Below are 15,656 nucleotides of genomic sequence, written 5' to 3' on the forward strand. Positions count from 1 at the left end.
GTTGCCGACCAGGTATTCGCTACCCGGCGCCTATAAATCCAGGACTCGACTAGAGGACCGCAAATGTGGTGAAGTGAAATCGTGAACTTGTGAACCGAGGTGTACCGCGAAGTGATCGTGCGTGGACAGCGACTGCGTATTAGCACCTCTTCCCCCTCTATCCCTGTTTTTCTAGTGCACTTTCCCGTCCCTGTGGTCTATCTGCTTCTTTAAGATTCTCTTTCAGTCCCTCCTGTCTCTCTTGTAGTCCAATAGGCGAGGAGACAGCTCGTGTGGTAAGCCATATTAGTGTGTATTTCGCACCTCGCGGCAGCTACCAATTACGACAGGTGCGCTAGTGTCGTTTTCTCGCGTACTGTCCCTCGATCGGGCACTGTGAAAACTGCAAGTGTAGTGTAAACACAGGAAAACGCGATCTGGACAAGAGACTAGGGAAGAAAAAAGAAAAACTCACGGCTACTACCTGTCGCCGCTAGCGGTCCGTTCAAGAGAGACTAGCTACGTCGTTTGCCCTCCCTCCCTCCCTCTCTTTCGTTTACAGCGACTCTCCTCGGTGTGAAGTTTGACGGAGGCCGGCGTTTACAGGAGGCGGTTACGTGAGAGAAACAGCCGACTTCCGGCGTGTCAGTGGTTTTGGGGCCCCGAATGAAAAAGAAAACGTGAAGTCGGGTCGTTTTTGTCTCCCCCCTTCCGTCTCCCATTTGTAACGAGGTCAACTGCAGGAGCAAAAGAGGTTGCGCGAGGCCGCTCCGACCTTCTGGTTGTGAAGATACCGGCGGTCCGCCAGAGAAGACGCCGTTCGTGGACATAGTAGTTTGCTGCGCTAGCCCAGCCCGTGAGCAGGTTCCGGCGCGGCTCTGCGTTTAAAACTCTCCGCGGCAGAAGATGCCGCTGGCCTGCTACGAGCGCAACCGCCCCCGCTGCTGTAGTAGGACCCACACCGGACGGGACGTTTCGGAGTGCTGAACGGCGCGCGCCTTCAGGACTGTGAAGATGTCGGTGAGGAAGCAGTCGCTGCTGGTGGACGTGCTCGCTCTCCCCGCCGCCAGGATCATCATCTCGACGGCGCTGCACGAACTGCGCAACGCGCTCCTGCTCTTCAAGTGAGTAGCTCTCTGCCGGGGCGTCTTTTCGCAGGTTTTCCCCAGTCCCTTCTGTACACGCGGCACCACAGCCGGCGCGAATTTCTCGAGCAAAGTCGTTTTCCTGCTAAACCGTTTTTATTTTCGAAAAAGCACTTTATTTCGCATGTGTTGTTGTTGTTGTTGTTGTTGTTGTTGTCTTCAGTCCAGAGACTGGTTTGATGCAGCTCTCCATGCTACTCTATCCTGTGCAAGCTTCTCCATCTCCCAGCACCTACGGCAACCTACATCCTTCTGGATCTGCTTAGTGTATTCATCTCTTGGGTTTATATGCTGACTAGCTCCGCAGATGACGAAGAGATTGATGAAATGTACATCTACATACATACTCTGCAATCCACCGTACAGTGCGTGGCGGAGGGTACCTCGTACCACAACTAGCATCTTCTCTCCCTTTTCCACTCCCAAACAGAACGAGGAAAAAATGACTGCCTATATGCCTCTCTACGAGCCCTAATCTCTCTTATCTTGTCTTTGTGGTCTTTCCGCGAAATGTAAGTTGGCGGCAGTAAAATTGTACTGCAGTCAGCCTCAAATGCTCGTTCTCTAAATTTCCTCAGTAGTGATTCACGGAAAGAACCCGAGTTCCTGAAGCATTTCCGTAACACTCGCGTGATGACCAAACCTACCAGTAACAAATCTAGCAGCCCGCCTCTGAATTGCTTCCACGTCCTCCCTCAATCCGACCTGATAGGGATCCCAAACGCTCGAGCAGTACTCGAGAATAGGTCTTACTAGTGTTTTATAAGCGGTCTCCTTTACAGATGAACCACATCTTCCCAAAATTCTACCAATGAACCGAAGACGACTATCCGCCTTCCCCACAACTGCCATTACATGCTTGTCCCACTTCATATCGCTCTGCAACGTTACGCCCAAATATTTAATCGACGTGACTGTGTCAAGCGCTACACTACTAATGGAGTATTCAAACGTTATGGGATTCTTTTTCCTATTCGTCTGCATTAATTTACATTTATGTATATTTAGAGTTAGCTGCCATTCTTTACACCAATCACAAATCCTGTCCAAGTCATCTCGTATTCTCCTACAGTCACTCAACGACGACACCTTCCCGTACACCACAGCATCATCAGCAAACAGCCGCACATTGCTATCCACCCTATCCAAAAGACCATTTACGTAGACAGAAAACAACAGCGGACCTACCACACTTCCCTGGGGCACTCCAGATGATACCCTCACCTCCGATGGAGACTCACCATCGAGGACAACGTTCCGGGTTCTATTACTTAAGAAGTCTTCGAGCCACTCACGTATGTGGGAACCAATCCCATATGCTCGTACCTTAGTTAGGAGTCTGCAGTGGGGCACCGAGTCAAACGCTTTCCGGAAGTCGAGGAATATGGCATGCGTCGGATACACTTCATCCATGGTTCCCAAGATATCATGTGAAAAAAGGGCGAGTTGCGTATGATGAGATGAAAGAAATTATTCAGATAGTGAAGGGAGACGAAAATTTAATAGTCATGGGTGACTGGAATTCGATAGTAGGAAAAGGAAGAGAAGGAAACGTAGTAGGTGAATATGGAATGGGGGTAAGGAATGAAAGAGGAAGCCGCCTGGTAGAATTTTGCACAGAGCATAAGTTAATCATAGCATAACACTTCGTTGAAGAATCATAAAAGAAGATTGTATACAGGGAAGATGCCTGGAGATACTGATACGTTTCACATAGATTATATAATGGTAAGACAGAGATTTAGGAACCAGGTTATAAATTGTAAAACATTTCCAGGGGCAGATGTGGACTCTGACCACAATCTGTTGGTTATGAACTGTAGATTAAAACTGAAGAAAAAAAAGGTGGGAATTTAAGGAGATAGGACCTGGATAAACTGACTAAACCAGAGGTTGCTTGTAGTGTTTCGGGGGGAGAGCATTAGGGAACGATTGTCAAGAATGGGGGGAAAGAAATACAGTAGAGGAAGAATGGGGTGCTCTGAGAGAATTTCGCATCTAAATACGCAAAACTGCAACTGGTCACTTTTTTTGAATAGTTATTTATTATTCCACGAACCTGTATCCAGATGGTTTTCGGGAAGTTACATCGCTGTTTCGTCCAGAAAACCGTCTGGAGGTGAACCTGGAACGATTCGAAAACCGGTTCGTGGTATAGTAAGTAACTATTCAAAAACAGTGAGTGGTTGCACTTTTATGTATTTACATTCAACCAATAGTCGCGGGTTCTAAAATAAGCGTAATAGCTAAGCTTGAACTGTATTTCATGCTTTCCCTGTCAGCTAATTTCTTCCCCTTGAGAGTTTAAAATCTACCTACTGTAAAACAATATCAAAAGGTTGAGCACCTTCAAACACAGAAACAGTCAAGTTATTATATTCAGTATATCCATTGCGGATGACGAACTGCGAGTGTAAATTAAACTGCCGTTTATCTGGTAATGAATATGCAACCAGTCGCTTTTTTACGACTTATTCAACCCCGAACATGTTTTCGAGCCATTGGAAGCTCATCTTCGGATGGAGGTCTACAGAAATATTATGCTGTGGAGTAAGTGTGTGCTGTTGCTGGCAGAAATGACGGAAATTTAGTAATCGGCGACGAAACATTTACAAATGCGAAACTTTTTTTTATGTTTTAGATACTTACAGGGCGACTGTTTGTATATTTATTACAAGATAAACGCAAGTTGTTATATGAAGGACGATATCTGTTCTTTCGGACGTGAATGGATGTCTTCTGACGTCCGCGCAGACCAAACGCAATGAAAAATACCGAACAAAATGTGGATAGAAAAAGAAGGTGGATAGAGCGTCTGCCATGTAAGCAGGAGGTCCCGGGTTCGAGTCCCGGTCGGGGCACACATTTTCAACTGTCTCCGTTGATCTATATCAACGCCTGTCTACAGCTTGGAGTCTTGAATTAGTTATCATTTCGAGTTGTTATATGATTGGTATCTGTTAATTCAATGCTCAACGCACTGATACCTTTATTCGTGGTAAAATCGTACATACAAGGTGTCTACATTATCTGAAGGCATCGAAATATCTGGAAAACAACACGCTGGATCCGAAAAAAATTTCTAATTAAAATCTGTTAGCCTCGCAGTGGGACTTCAATGGTACCAAACTCAACCGCTCACCCCACTCTGTGTGTGTGTGTGTGTGTGTGTGTGTGTGTGTGTGTGTGTGTGTGTGTGTGTGTGTCAGAACTGCTGTCTGTTTTGTCGGACATGCTAACATTCGAAGCTCATTGCCCGGACATCGGGAATCTAAAGCATTAAGACGCGATTTAAAATAAAATAATTTCGAAATAATCGCGCCGGAAAACAGGAATATTTCTGGACGGTTTTCTGGTACAATTTATCAACGTAGTCGACCGTAGCTGGACTCTGGGCGTAAAAAAAAATCTTGTTATTGTTAAACCACTGTTCCTGATCTCGCTAGCCGTACCTCCGTTTCAGTTTTATTTAAATTTCGTATTAATTTAAAAATAGAAATGTTAATGAACAAATATTGAATCATAATTTTTAACAGAAATAACATTTTAAATTACTCTCTTCGGGTCATCATGTACATCTACATCGATACCGCCCACATCACATTTAAGTTCCTGCCAGACTGTTCATCGACCCACCTTCACAATTCTCTGTTATTCCTATCTCGTCTCTGACTTCCCTTATTTTATTGCGGTGATCGTTTCTCGCTATGTAGGTCGGTGTCAACAAAATATTTTCGCATTCGGAGGAGAGAGTTGCTGATTGGAATTTCGTGAGAAGATTCCTCCGCAACGAAAGACGCCCTTGTTTTAATGACGTCCATCCCAAATCCCGTATCGTGTCAGCGACACTCTGTCCGCTATTTTCCGATAGTACGAAACGTGCTGCCCTTCTCTGAACTTTATCGATGTACTCCGTCAGTCCTATCTGCTAAAGAACCCACACCGAAAAGAGGACGGACAAGCGTAGTGTAGTAGATCTGTTACATTTTCTAAGTGTCCTACCAATAAATCAGTCTTTGGTTAGCCTTCCCTACAACATTTTCTCTGTGTCCCGTCCGATTTAAGTTGTTCGTAATTGTAATTCCTAGGTATGACTGATCTATCGTGTAACCGAAGTTTAACCGATTCTTTTAGCACTCATTTGGATCACCTGACACTTTTCCTTATTTAGGGTCAAGGGCCAATTTTCGCACCATACAGATATCTTTTTCTAAATCGTTTTGCAATTCCTTTTGACCTGCTGATGACTTTCCTAGTTGATAAACGACAGCGTCATCTGCAATCAACGTAAGACGGGTGCTCAGATTGTCTCCCAAATGGATTATATAGATAAGGAACAGCAAAGGGCCTGTAACACTGCCTCGGGGAACGCCGGAAATCACTTCTGTGTTACCCGATGACTTTCCGTCAGTTACTACGAACTGTGAGCCCTGTGACAGGAAATCACGAATCCAGTCACATAACTGAGACGATATTCCATAAGCACGCAATTTCGCTACGAGCCGCTTGTCTGGTACAGTGTCAAAAGCCTGCCGGAAATCCAGGAATACGAAATCAATCTGCAATCCAGTGTAGATAGCTCTCAGCAATTCGTGCGAGTAAAGAGCTGGTTGCGTTTCACAAGAACGGTGCCTTCTACATCCGTGTTGACTGTCTGTCAATAGGCCGTTTTCTTCGAGGTAATTCGTAGTGTTCGAAGACAATACACGTTCCCAGAAGTCTGCTTTTACACTACTACTGGGTGGGACGAATAAAACTGTCCCGAAGGAGTGAACACGAGATTGAGAGGGCCATAGACACGGGTTCACAGGTAGATGCCGTGTTTCTTGACATACGCAAGGCGTGCCATACAGTTCCCCACAGTAGTTTAATGAACAAAGTAAGAGCATATGCACTATCAGACCAATTGTGAGATTAGATTGAAGAGTTCCTAGATAACAGAACGCAGCATGCCATTCTGAATGGAGAGAAGTCTTCCGAAGTAAGAGTGATTTCAGGTGTGCCGCAGGGAAGTGTCGTAAGACCGTTGCTATTCACAATACACATAAATGACCTTGTGGATGACATCGGAAGTTCACTGAGGCTTTTTGCGGATGATGCTGTGGTATATCGAGAGGTTGTAAAAAATGGAAAATTGTACTGAAATGCAGGAGGATCTGCAGCGAATTGACGCAGGGAATGGCAGTTGAGTCTCAATGTAGACAAGTGTAATGTGCTGCGAATACATAGAAAGATAGCTCCCTTATCATTTAGCTACAATATAGCAGGTCAGCAACTGGAAGCAGTTAATTCCATAAATTATCTGAGAGTAGGCACTAGGAGTAATTTAAAATGGAATGATCATATGAAGTTGATGGTCGGTAAAGCAGATGCCAGACTGAGATTCATTGGAAGAATCATAAGAAAATGCAATCCGAAAACAAACGAAGTAGGTTACAGTACACTTGTTCGCCCACTGCTCGAATACTGCTCAGCAGTGTGGGATTCGTACCAGATAGGGTCGATAGAAGAGATAGAGAAGATACAACGGCGAGCAGCGCGCTTCGTTACAGGATCATTTAGTAATCGCGAAAGCGTTGCGAAGATGATAGATAAACTCCAGTGGAAGACTCTGCACGAGAGACGCTCAGTAGCTCGGTACGGGCCTTTGTTGAAGTTTCGAGAACATACCTTCACCGAGGAGTCGAGCAGTATATTGCTCCCTCCTACGTATATCTCGCGAAGAGACCGTGAGAATAAAATGAGAGACATTAGAGCCCACACAGAGGCATACCGACAATCCTTCTTTCCACGAACAATACGAGACTGGAATAGAAGGGAGAAGTGATAGAGGTACTCAAGGTACCCTCCGCCACACACCGTCAGGTGGCTTGCGGAGTATGGTTGTAGATCTACAGGTAGACGTAGATGTAGATACGGATCCACGTGAATTTGTGGCAACATCAATGGAGAAGGAAAGGAGTTGCAGCTACTTCCAACAGGACGGAGCGACTGCCCACACAGCCTGCCCAACCTCTGACGTTACGCACGCGGTCCTCACGCCGGACAGGGCTGCGAGCAGAGGTCAGTCTGGGGTCACGGCGGCCCCAGCTGCTCACCCGAGGTGCCGGTGTGCGACTACTTTCCGTGCCTAGCTCTCGAAGCTTAACGTGTATCGCAGTCTTCACGAACTGCAGCAGAATATTCCGGACGAGGTTGCAGAGCAGTCCAGCTTCGATCCGCCTTCAGTAACTTGCTGACCGGGGCCCTAAAGTGCCAAGACGTGGATGGTGGCCACTTTCAGAGTCTGTACCGCTGCATTTCCTTTCCTCTTCTTCTGTGTTACTTTGTAGCCTGGAACTCGGCCCTCTCGTCCACTTTTACTTTGCCCACACTGTACTGCACCACTGGCCATTAAAATTGCTACACCACGGACGTGACGTGCTACACGCGCGAAATTTAACCGACAGGAAGAAGATGCTGTGATACGCAAATGATTAGGTTTTCAGAGCATTCACACAAGGTTGGCGCCGGTGGCGACACCTACAACGTGCTGACATGAGCAAAGTTTCCAACCGACTTCTCATACAAAAACAGCAGTTAACCGGCGTTGTCTGGTGAAATGTTGTTGAGATGCCTCGTGTAAGGAGGAGAAATGCGTACCATCACGTTTCAGACTTCGTTAAAGGTCGGATTGTAGCCGATCGCGACTGCGGTTTATCGTATCGCGATGTTGCTGCTCGCGTCGGTCGAGATCCGATGACTGTTAGCAGAATATGGAATCGGTGGGTTCAGGAGGGTAATACGGAACGCCGTGCTGGATCCCGACGGCCTCGTATCACAACCAGTCGAGATGACAGGCATCTTATCCGCACGGCTGTAACGGATCGTGCAGCCACGTCTCGACGCCTGAGTCAACAGATGGGGACGTTTGCAAGACAACAACCATCTGCACGAACAGTTCGACGACGTTTGCAGCAGCACGGACTATCAGCTCGGAGACCGTGGCTGCGGTTACCCTCGACGCTGCGTCACAGACAGGAGCGCCTGCGATGGTGTACTCGACGACGAACCTGGGTGCACGAATGGCAAAACGCCATTTTTCCGGATGAATCCAGGTTCTGTTTACAGCATCATGATGGTCGCATCCGTGTTTGGCGACATCGCGGTGAACGCACATTGGAAGCGTGTATTCGTCATCGCCATACTGGCGTATCACTCGGCGTGATGGTATGGGGTGCCATCGGTTACACGCCTCGGTTACCTCTTGTTCGCACTGACGGCACTTTGAGCAGTGGACGTTACATTTCAGATGTGTTACGACCCGCGGCTCTACCCTTCATTCGGTCCCTGCAAAACCCTACATTTCAGCAGGATAATGCACAACCGCATGTTGCAGGTCCTGTACGGGCCTTTCTGGATACAGAAAATGTTCGACTTCTGCCCTGGCCAGCACATTCTCCAGATCTCTCACCAACTGAAAACGTCTGGTCAATTATTAAGAGAAATTAAAGACGAAAACCAGTAAATGTAAAGAATATAATTTGACCTTTAACATGTGAGACATAGTAATTTATTACAGGCTCTGGTCAATATTCCCAGCTGCGTAAAGAGACGCCTGCCAGATGAACGTGTGTGTGTGTGTGTGTGTGTGTGTGTGTGTGTGTGTGTGTGTCGCACATAATTCTAGTTACTTGCTTTTGCGTTCATGCAGAATATTACGCCACAAGACCTTAGTGAATAAAAAAAATACAACCTATTGTCTGCCATAGCCGGAAAGTTAGCCATTATTCTCAAGGCAAAAGTAGTCTAACATAAATGTTATAGCAGGTCTATTATATCGTTTTTCCAGTTTAACTTTTCATCAATATGCAAACCTAGGAACTTGGGATTTTGTACACTGTTTGACATTTCTTTTTGGTACGCTAGCTTCATATAGTAGGTGGCAAATTTTTGACAGTATAAACCGAATGAGCTTTTTTCTTAAGTTTAAGCAAGTCCATACGTAAAAAAAAGAACAGGGAGTCATCATTGTCAACATCTTGAACAGTTTCCAGCCCAAGGCTGAATCTGTTTGGAACATGCGGCTCACCATCGAGTCCTCTTTTTGCAACATCTTTCTGTGTTCACTCTGGTTCAGCCTCCACCTCATTTTTCAACACTCCTTCAGCCCTTTCAGCCATCTATCCTTCGGTTTTCCTCTGAATCATTTCCTTCCCATCTCCATTTCGTGTAGTTGTTGTTGTTGTTGTTGTTGTTGTCTTCAGTCCTGAGACTGGTTTGATGCAGCTCTCCATGCTACTCTATCCTGTGCAAGCTTCTTCATCTCCCAGTACCTACTGCAACCCACATCCTTCTGAATCTGCTAGTGTATTCATCTCTTGGTCTCCCTCTACGATTTTTACTCTCCACGCTGCCCTCCAATACTAAATTGTTGATCCTTTGATGCCTCAGAACTATCTTTTGAGGTTCCTCTTGTTTTCCATTCTCTTTAAGTGCGTATCCCATCTTAGCCTTGATGTTCCTATGCTGCTCTGCAAAGGTTGCTCTTTCACTATTTCCCTTACCCTTTCGTTGTTCATCGTCTCTCTCGTTACTCCTATCGTACTTCATTCCACATTCCTGTAATCCACTCGCATCTCTTTTCTTCATTACTCACTTTTCAGATGCACAGATCAGTTTTGTGATGTAGTAACTTCGATATATTGCTTCTCTGCTGTTTTGTGAGACATCCTTTTTCCAAACCAGACTCCTAGTACTTGGCAGGAATGCTTCTTTTTGGCTGCCTGGCGTGCTCACTGATTTCTTAGTTCTTCCATTTCCCTCTATCACACTTCTCAAGTACTCGATGCTTGCCTCCGTCTTCACTCGTTCACCCCCAATCCTTACTCCGCCAGATGGTCTATCTTTCTTTCTAGTTGTAACACGAATCTCTCATTTGATTACATTAAATTTCATTCCATACTGCCACGCAGTTTCTATCTGTTCTATAATCTCCTCCTCCCTGTTTCTCCTGTTTCATCTGCAACCACCACTGCTTCCATCCTGTCTTATCCAGCTTTTTCCACCACCTCGGTCATCATCTCAACTGAGACCACAGCGAACAGGAGAGATGACAATACACTGCCCTGTTTCACACCACTTGTGAGCTGGAACCAAACCGTCCTTTCATTTCCCACTCGCAGACAACTCAGACTTCCACAGTACATTTCCTCCGGCCTGCTTGTCGTCTCTTCTTCCGCTCCCCATTTTTCTATTGCTTTCCAGACCTTTGTGCTACGGACGCTATCGACTACCTTTTCTGTATCGAGAAAGGCCGTCGCGAGATCTTGCCCAAATCCACACTGGTGCTGCTGGACTGAAAATATGAGGTCCGCATTTGAGCTACCGTGTCTAAAGCTTTCTTGCTCCTCTCATAGTCTGTTCTCGACCTTCGTCTGGATTCTGCAGTGACTTTCACGAAAGCATCATTCACTGTCGATGCTTCTTTCCTCACCTTTTCAACGATGCCTGAATCATTTGCAGACAGGACTAACTGTGCCTCGAGATTTGAATAACGCGGCAGACGATTGGCTGTAAGCGAGAGCAGTAGACGGACAGTCGTGGAAACCTCTGAGACTCCCATTGTAGTAGGTCCCCACATTATGTGGGGGGCCTCTGTTTGTACGACTGCGACAGCCTGGGGTAACTTTCTGCACTCTGTTTGTTAAGTAAGAGCTAAAGCAGACACGTGCTGAACTATGTACACTACTGGCCATTAAAATTGCTACACCAAGAAGAAATGCGCACGATAAACGGGTATTCATTGGACAAATATATTATACTAGAACTGACTTGTGATTACATTTTCACGCAATTTGGGTGCATAGAGCCTGAGAAATCAGTACCCAGAACAACCACCTCTGGCCGTAATAACGGCCTCGATATGCCTGGGCATTAAGTCAAACAGAGCTCGGGTGGCGTGTACAGGTACAGCTGCCCGTGCAGCTTCAACACGATACCACAGTTCATCCAGAGTAGTGACTGGCGTATTGTGACGAGCCAGTTGCTCGGCCACCATTGACCAGACGTTTTCGATTGGTGAGAGATCTGGAGAATGTGCTGGCCAGGGCAGAGTCGAACATTTTCTGTATCCAGAAAGGCCCGTACAGGACCTGCAACATGCGGTCGTGCATTATCCTGCTGAAGTGTAGGGTTTCGCAGTGATCGAACGGAGGGTAGAACCACGGGTCGTGACACATCTGGAGTGTAACGTCCACTGTTCAAAGTGCCCTCAATAGGAACAAGAGATGACAGAGACGTGTAACCGATGGCACCCCATACCATCACGCCAGTATGGCGATGACGAATACACGCTTCCAATGTGCGTTCACCGCGATGTCGCCAAACACGGATGCGACCATCCTGATGCTGTAAACAGAACCTGGATTCATCCGAAAAAATGACGTTTTGCCATTCGTGCACCCAGGTTCGTCGTCGAGTACACCATCGCACGCGCTCCTGTCTGTGATGCAGCGTCAAGGGTAACCGCAGCCACGGTCTCCGAGCTGATAGTCCGTGCTGCTGCAAACGTCGTCGAACTGTTCGTGCAGATGGTTGTTGTCTTGCAAACGTCCCCATCTGTTCACTCGGGGATCGAGACGTGGCTGCACGATCCGTTACAGCCGTGCAGATAAGATGCCTGTCATCTCGACTGCTAGTGATACGAGGCCGTTGGGATCCAGCACGGCGTTCCGTATTACCCTCCCGAACCCACCGATTCCGTATTCTGCTAACAGTCATTGGATCTCGACCGACACGAGCAGCAATGTCGTGATACGATAAACCGCAATCCGACCTTTATCAAAGTCGGAAACGTGATGGTACGCATTTCACCTCCTTACACGAGGCATCACAACAACGTTTCACCATGCAACGCCGGTCAACTGCTGTTTGTGTATGAGAAATCGGTTGGAAACATTCCTCATGTCAGCACGTTGTAGGTGTCGCCACCGGCGCCAGCCTTGTGTGAATGCTCTGAGAAGCTAATCATTTGCATATCACAGCATCTTCCCCCTGTCGGTTAAATTTAGCGCCTGTAGCACGTCATCTTCGTGGTGTAGCAATTTTAATGGCCAGTAGTGCATTAGTTAAAAACTTAGCTGCTCTACAAGAATATTATTGTTGACCCAGGGGTTAGAGGATTACAACTGGCGGTATTTTATTATTTGAAGATTTTATTATGTGCTCAGTAAATACTTAGGTAGGTGGCGTAGTAGGGTTGTTGGCTATGTATCCCGCTAGTACACTTAACTAGACTTTCGGGTCTGATTGTTGATGTTCCGAGATGGTGAGTGATGAATTTTACTGGTGGGGTTGGTAATCGTAGCAGCGTCGACAATTTCTGACTGTGCCATTAGTTGGTTTACTAGGAAGTCCTTAATACGCGTACTTCAAAAATATTGATTCACTTTTTAGTTATGAGGATGCTTTTACTGTAGGCATTCAGGAACTTTACTCAACCTGATTTTCAGGAATTTTCTATGAATGTGCATTTAGGTAAAATACTGATAATTTGAAAGATGGAAAGAAGCCTATCGGATGTGATTATAAACTTATTTTCAAGTGGAATCGAGAGTGTTCATAGTAGCAGTCATCATCTACAAAATGTGTGTTCTGTATGCGACACGTGTGTCTGAATATGGACCGGTCCTCGTATCGATAACTTCAGGACACTGTTTTGTGGTCTCCTGAAGAACTGTTCGTCTTTAAACGTGATACAACTCTTACCTATAAGTTATGACACTTCATACGTCCAAGTTCTGTAATACGTTCTGTAAAAAACAGAATTGTTGTTAAATATGTTAGTTTACGTCGATTTACTTTCAAGTTGGAAAAATATTGTTGTTATTAATATTTATTCAGAATCTCGCTTCAGTAATGAACGTTGTTGTTGTCTTCAGTCCTGAGACTGGTTTGATGCAGCTCTCCATGCTACTCTATCCTGTGCAAGCTTCTTCATCTCCCAGTACCTACTGCAACCTACATCCTTACGAATCTGCTTAGTGTATTCATCTCTTGGTCTCCCTCTACGATTTTTACCCTCCACGCTGCCCTCCAATACTAAATTTGTGATCCCTTGATGCCTCAGAACATGTCCTACCAACCGATCCCTTCTTCTAGTGAAGTTGTGCCACAAACTCCTCCCCAATTCTATTCAATACCTCCTCATTAGTCATGTGATCTACCCATCTAATGTTGAGCATTCTTCTGTAGCAACACATTTAGAAAGCGTCCATTCTTTTCTTGTGCAAACTATGTATCGTCCACGTTTCACTTCCATACAGATACTTTCAGAAACAACTTCCTGACAGTTAAATCAATACTCATGTTAACAAATGTCTCTTCTTCAGAAACGCTTTCCTTGTCATTGCCAGTCTACATTTTATATCCTCCCTACTTCGACCATCATCAGTTATTTTGCTCCCCAAATAGCAAAACTCCTTTACTACTTTGTCTCATTTCCTAATCCAATTCCCGTAGCATCACCCGACTTGATTCGACTACATTCCATTATCCTCGTTTTGCTTTTGTTGATGTTCATCTTATATCCTCCTTTCAAGACGCTGTCCATTCCTTTCAATTGCTCTTCCAAGTCCTTTGCTGTGTCTAACAGAATTACGATGTCATCGGCGAACCTCAAACTTTTTATTTCTTCTCCTGGGATTTTAATTCCTGCTCCGAATTTTTCTTTTGTTTCCTTTACTGCTTGCTCAATATACAGATTGAATAACATCGGGGAGAGGCTACAACCCTGTCTCCCTCCCTTACCAACCACTGCTTCCCTTTCATGCCCCTCAACTTTTATAACAGCCATCTGGTTTCTGTAAAAATTGTAAATAGCCTTTCGCTCCCCGTATTTTACCCCTGCCACCTTCAGAATTTGAAAGAGAGTATTCCAGTTAACGTTGTCAAAACTTTCTCTACCTCTACAAATGCCAGAAACGTAGGTTTGGCTTTCCGTAGTCTATTTTCCAAGGTAAGTCGTAGGCTCAGTATTGCCTCGCGTGTTGCAACATTTCTACGGAATCCAAAGTGATCTTCCCCGAGGTCGGCTTCTACCAGTTTTTCCATTCGTCTGTAAAGAATTCGTGTTAGTATTTTGCTGCCGTGGCCTATTAAACTGGTAGTTCGGTAATTTTCACATCCGTCAACACCTGCTTTCTTTGGGATTGGAATTATTATATTCTTCTTGAAGTCTGACCCTCACGTGCTCTAACGTTTCTACGGATTATTATGCATTTCAAAGTGAGGAATTGGGGAATGGGATTTAAGGATCTGTTGTCGTACTGATTTTCTGAAATTTTCTGTGGACATAGAGTTGTGTAAAATAGTGACAGTTTGAAAGCTGGAAGCGAACATATTTGTACGTGAAGGTGATTATAAACGTGGATTCGAGTGGAATGGGGAGAAGTCACCTACAAAATTTTGTGTGACTTAAGTGACGAGAGTATCGGGATCTTCACCTATCTCGGTATCGATAACTTCGTAACGACATTTCCCGGTCTGCTACGTTACCAGCTGAAGGTGACGCTTCAGGAGTCAGCAGTGGTGGTCGTGTGCTGTGCTGATGCGATGGACTGTGCGGCTGGTCCCGGCGGAGGTTCGAGTCCTCCCTGGGGCACGGGTGTGTGTGTGTGTTTGTCCTTAGGATAATTTAGGTTAAGTAGTGTGGGGACTGGTGACCTCAGCAGGTAAGTCCCGTAAGGTTTGACACAGACGCCTCTGGTGTTGCAGGTGGTTCCACGGGCACCTGTCGGGCAAGGAGGCGGAGAAGCTGATCCTGGAGAAGGGCAAGAACGGCAGCTTCCTGGTGCGTGAGTCGCAGAGCAAGCCGGGGGACTACGTGCTGTCCGTGCGCACCGACGACCGCGTCACGCACGTCATGATCCGCTGCCAGGTAGGCGGGAGGAGTCGGAACAGGTGGTGATCTGAAAAGTCCAAACCAAAAGGAAGTAGGTCTCCGTCTCCGTCTCTGAGTCTGAGCTACTTACGACAGGTTGAGTATTGGTCATGCTAAACAGGTGTTCCGAGATAACGAATTTCATAAACTTTCACTTTATTTCTGTTGTCTAATCTGGCTTACCTAAGGCCGGTATTACACTATCAAATTTCTTTGTCAAATATCTTTTTCCAAAATCTTTGTCAAAGATATTTGATGGTGTAATAGGGAACTTTGTCAAATGTCGTCCAATATTTGATCAAATCTAGGGCCTCGCTGTAGATATGATCAAAAAAGTCGCTTGTCTTCTGTTCACTGCGGTGTGACGTGTTACCGCATGGAGCGCTAGCATCGCTGCAGCGTTCTGTCGTCTGTAGTGTTTTTTATAAATATTGCCGGTAAATACAATTGGTGTGTGCCGACAACTACAAAATTAATAGAGATGTCTGAAGCTGATGAGGCACGCTGACTACAAAAATAGATTAAGAAGATTGGAGACCTGACCTATCCTAACCCTCTCCTGTAGTAAGGAATCGGAGTGTTACAGTGAGCCTGCCTTCTGCAGATGTAGC

The 15,656-nt window shown here is 45.7% G+C and overlaps 1 protein-coding gene across 1 annotated transcript in view; it reads left to right on the top strand.

Annotated features, from left to right (window-relative positions):
* Nucleotides 1–15,656, top strand: part of LOC124719895 (tyrosine-protein phosphatase non-receptor type 11-like) — a 299,365-nt gene that overhangs the window by 224,873 nt on the left and 58,836 nt on the right. The window contains exon 6 of the mRNA XM_047245075.1: nt 14,880–15,042. Within this exon, the coding sequence (XP_047101031.1) occupies nt 14,880–15,042 (163 nt within the window). The remainder of the gene's footprint in view (nt 1–14,879; nt 15,043–15,656) is intronic.

This window comes from Schistocerca piceifrons, chromosome 11, assembly GCF_021461385.2.
Source record: "Schistocerca piceifrons isolate TAMUIC-IGC-003096 chromosome 11, iqSchPice1.1, whole genome shotgun sequence".
Classification (NCBI taxonomy): Eukaryota; Metazoa; Arthropoda; class Insecta; order Orthoptera; family Acrididae; genus Schistocerca; species Schistocerca piceifrons.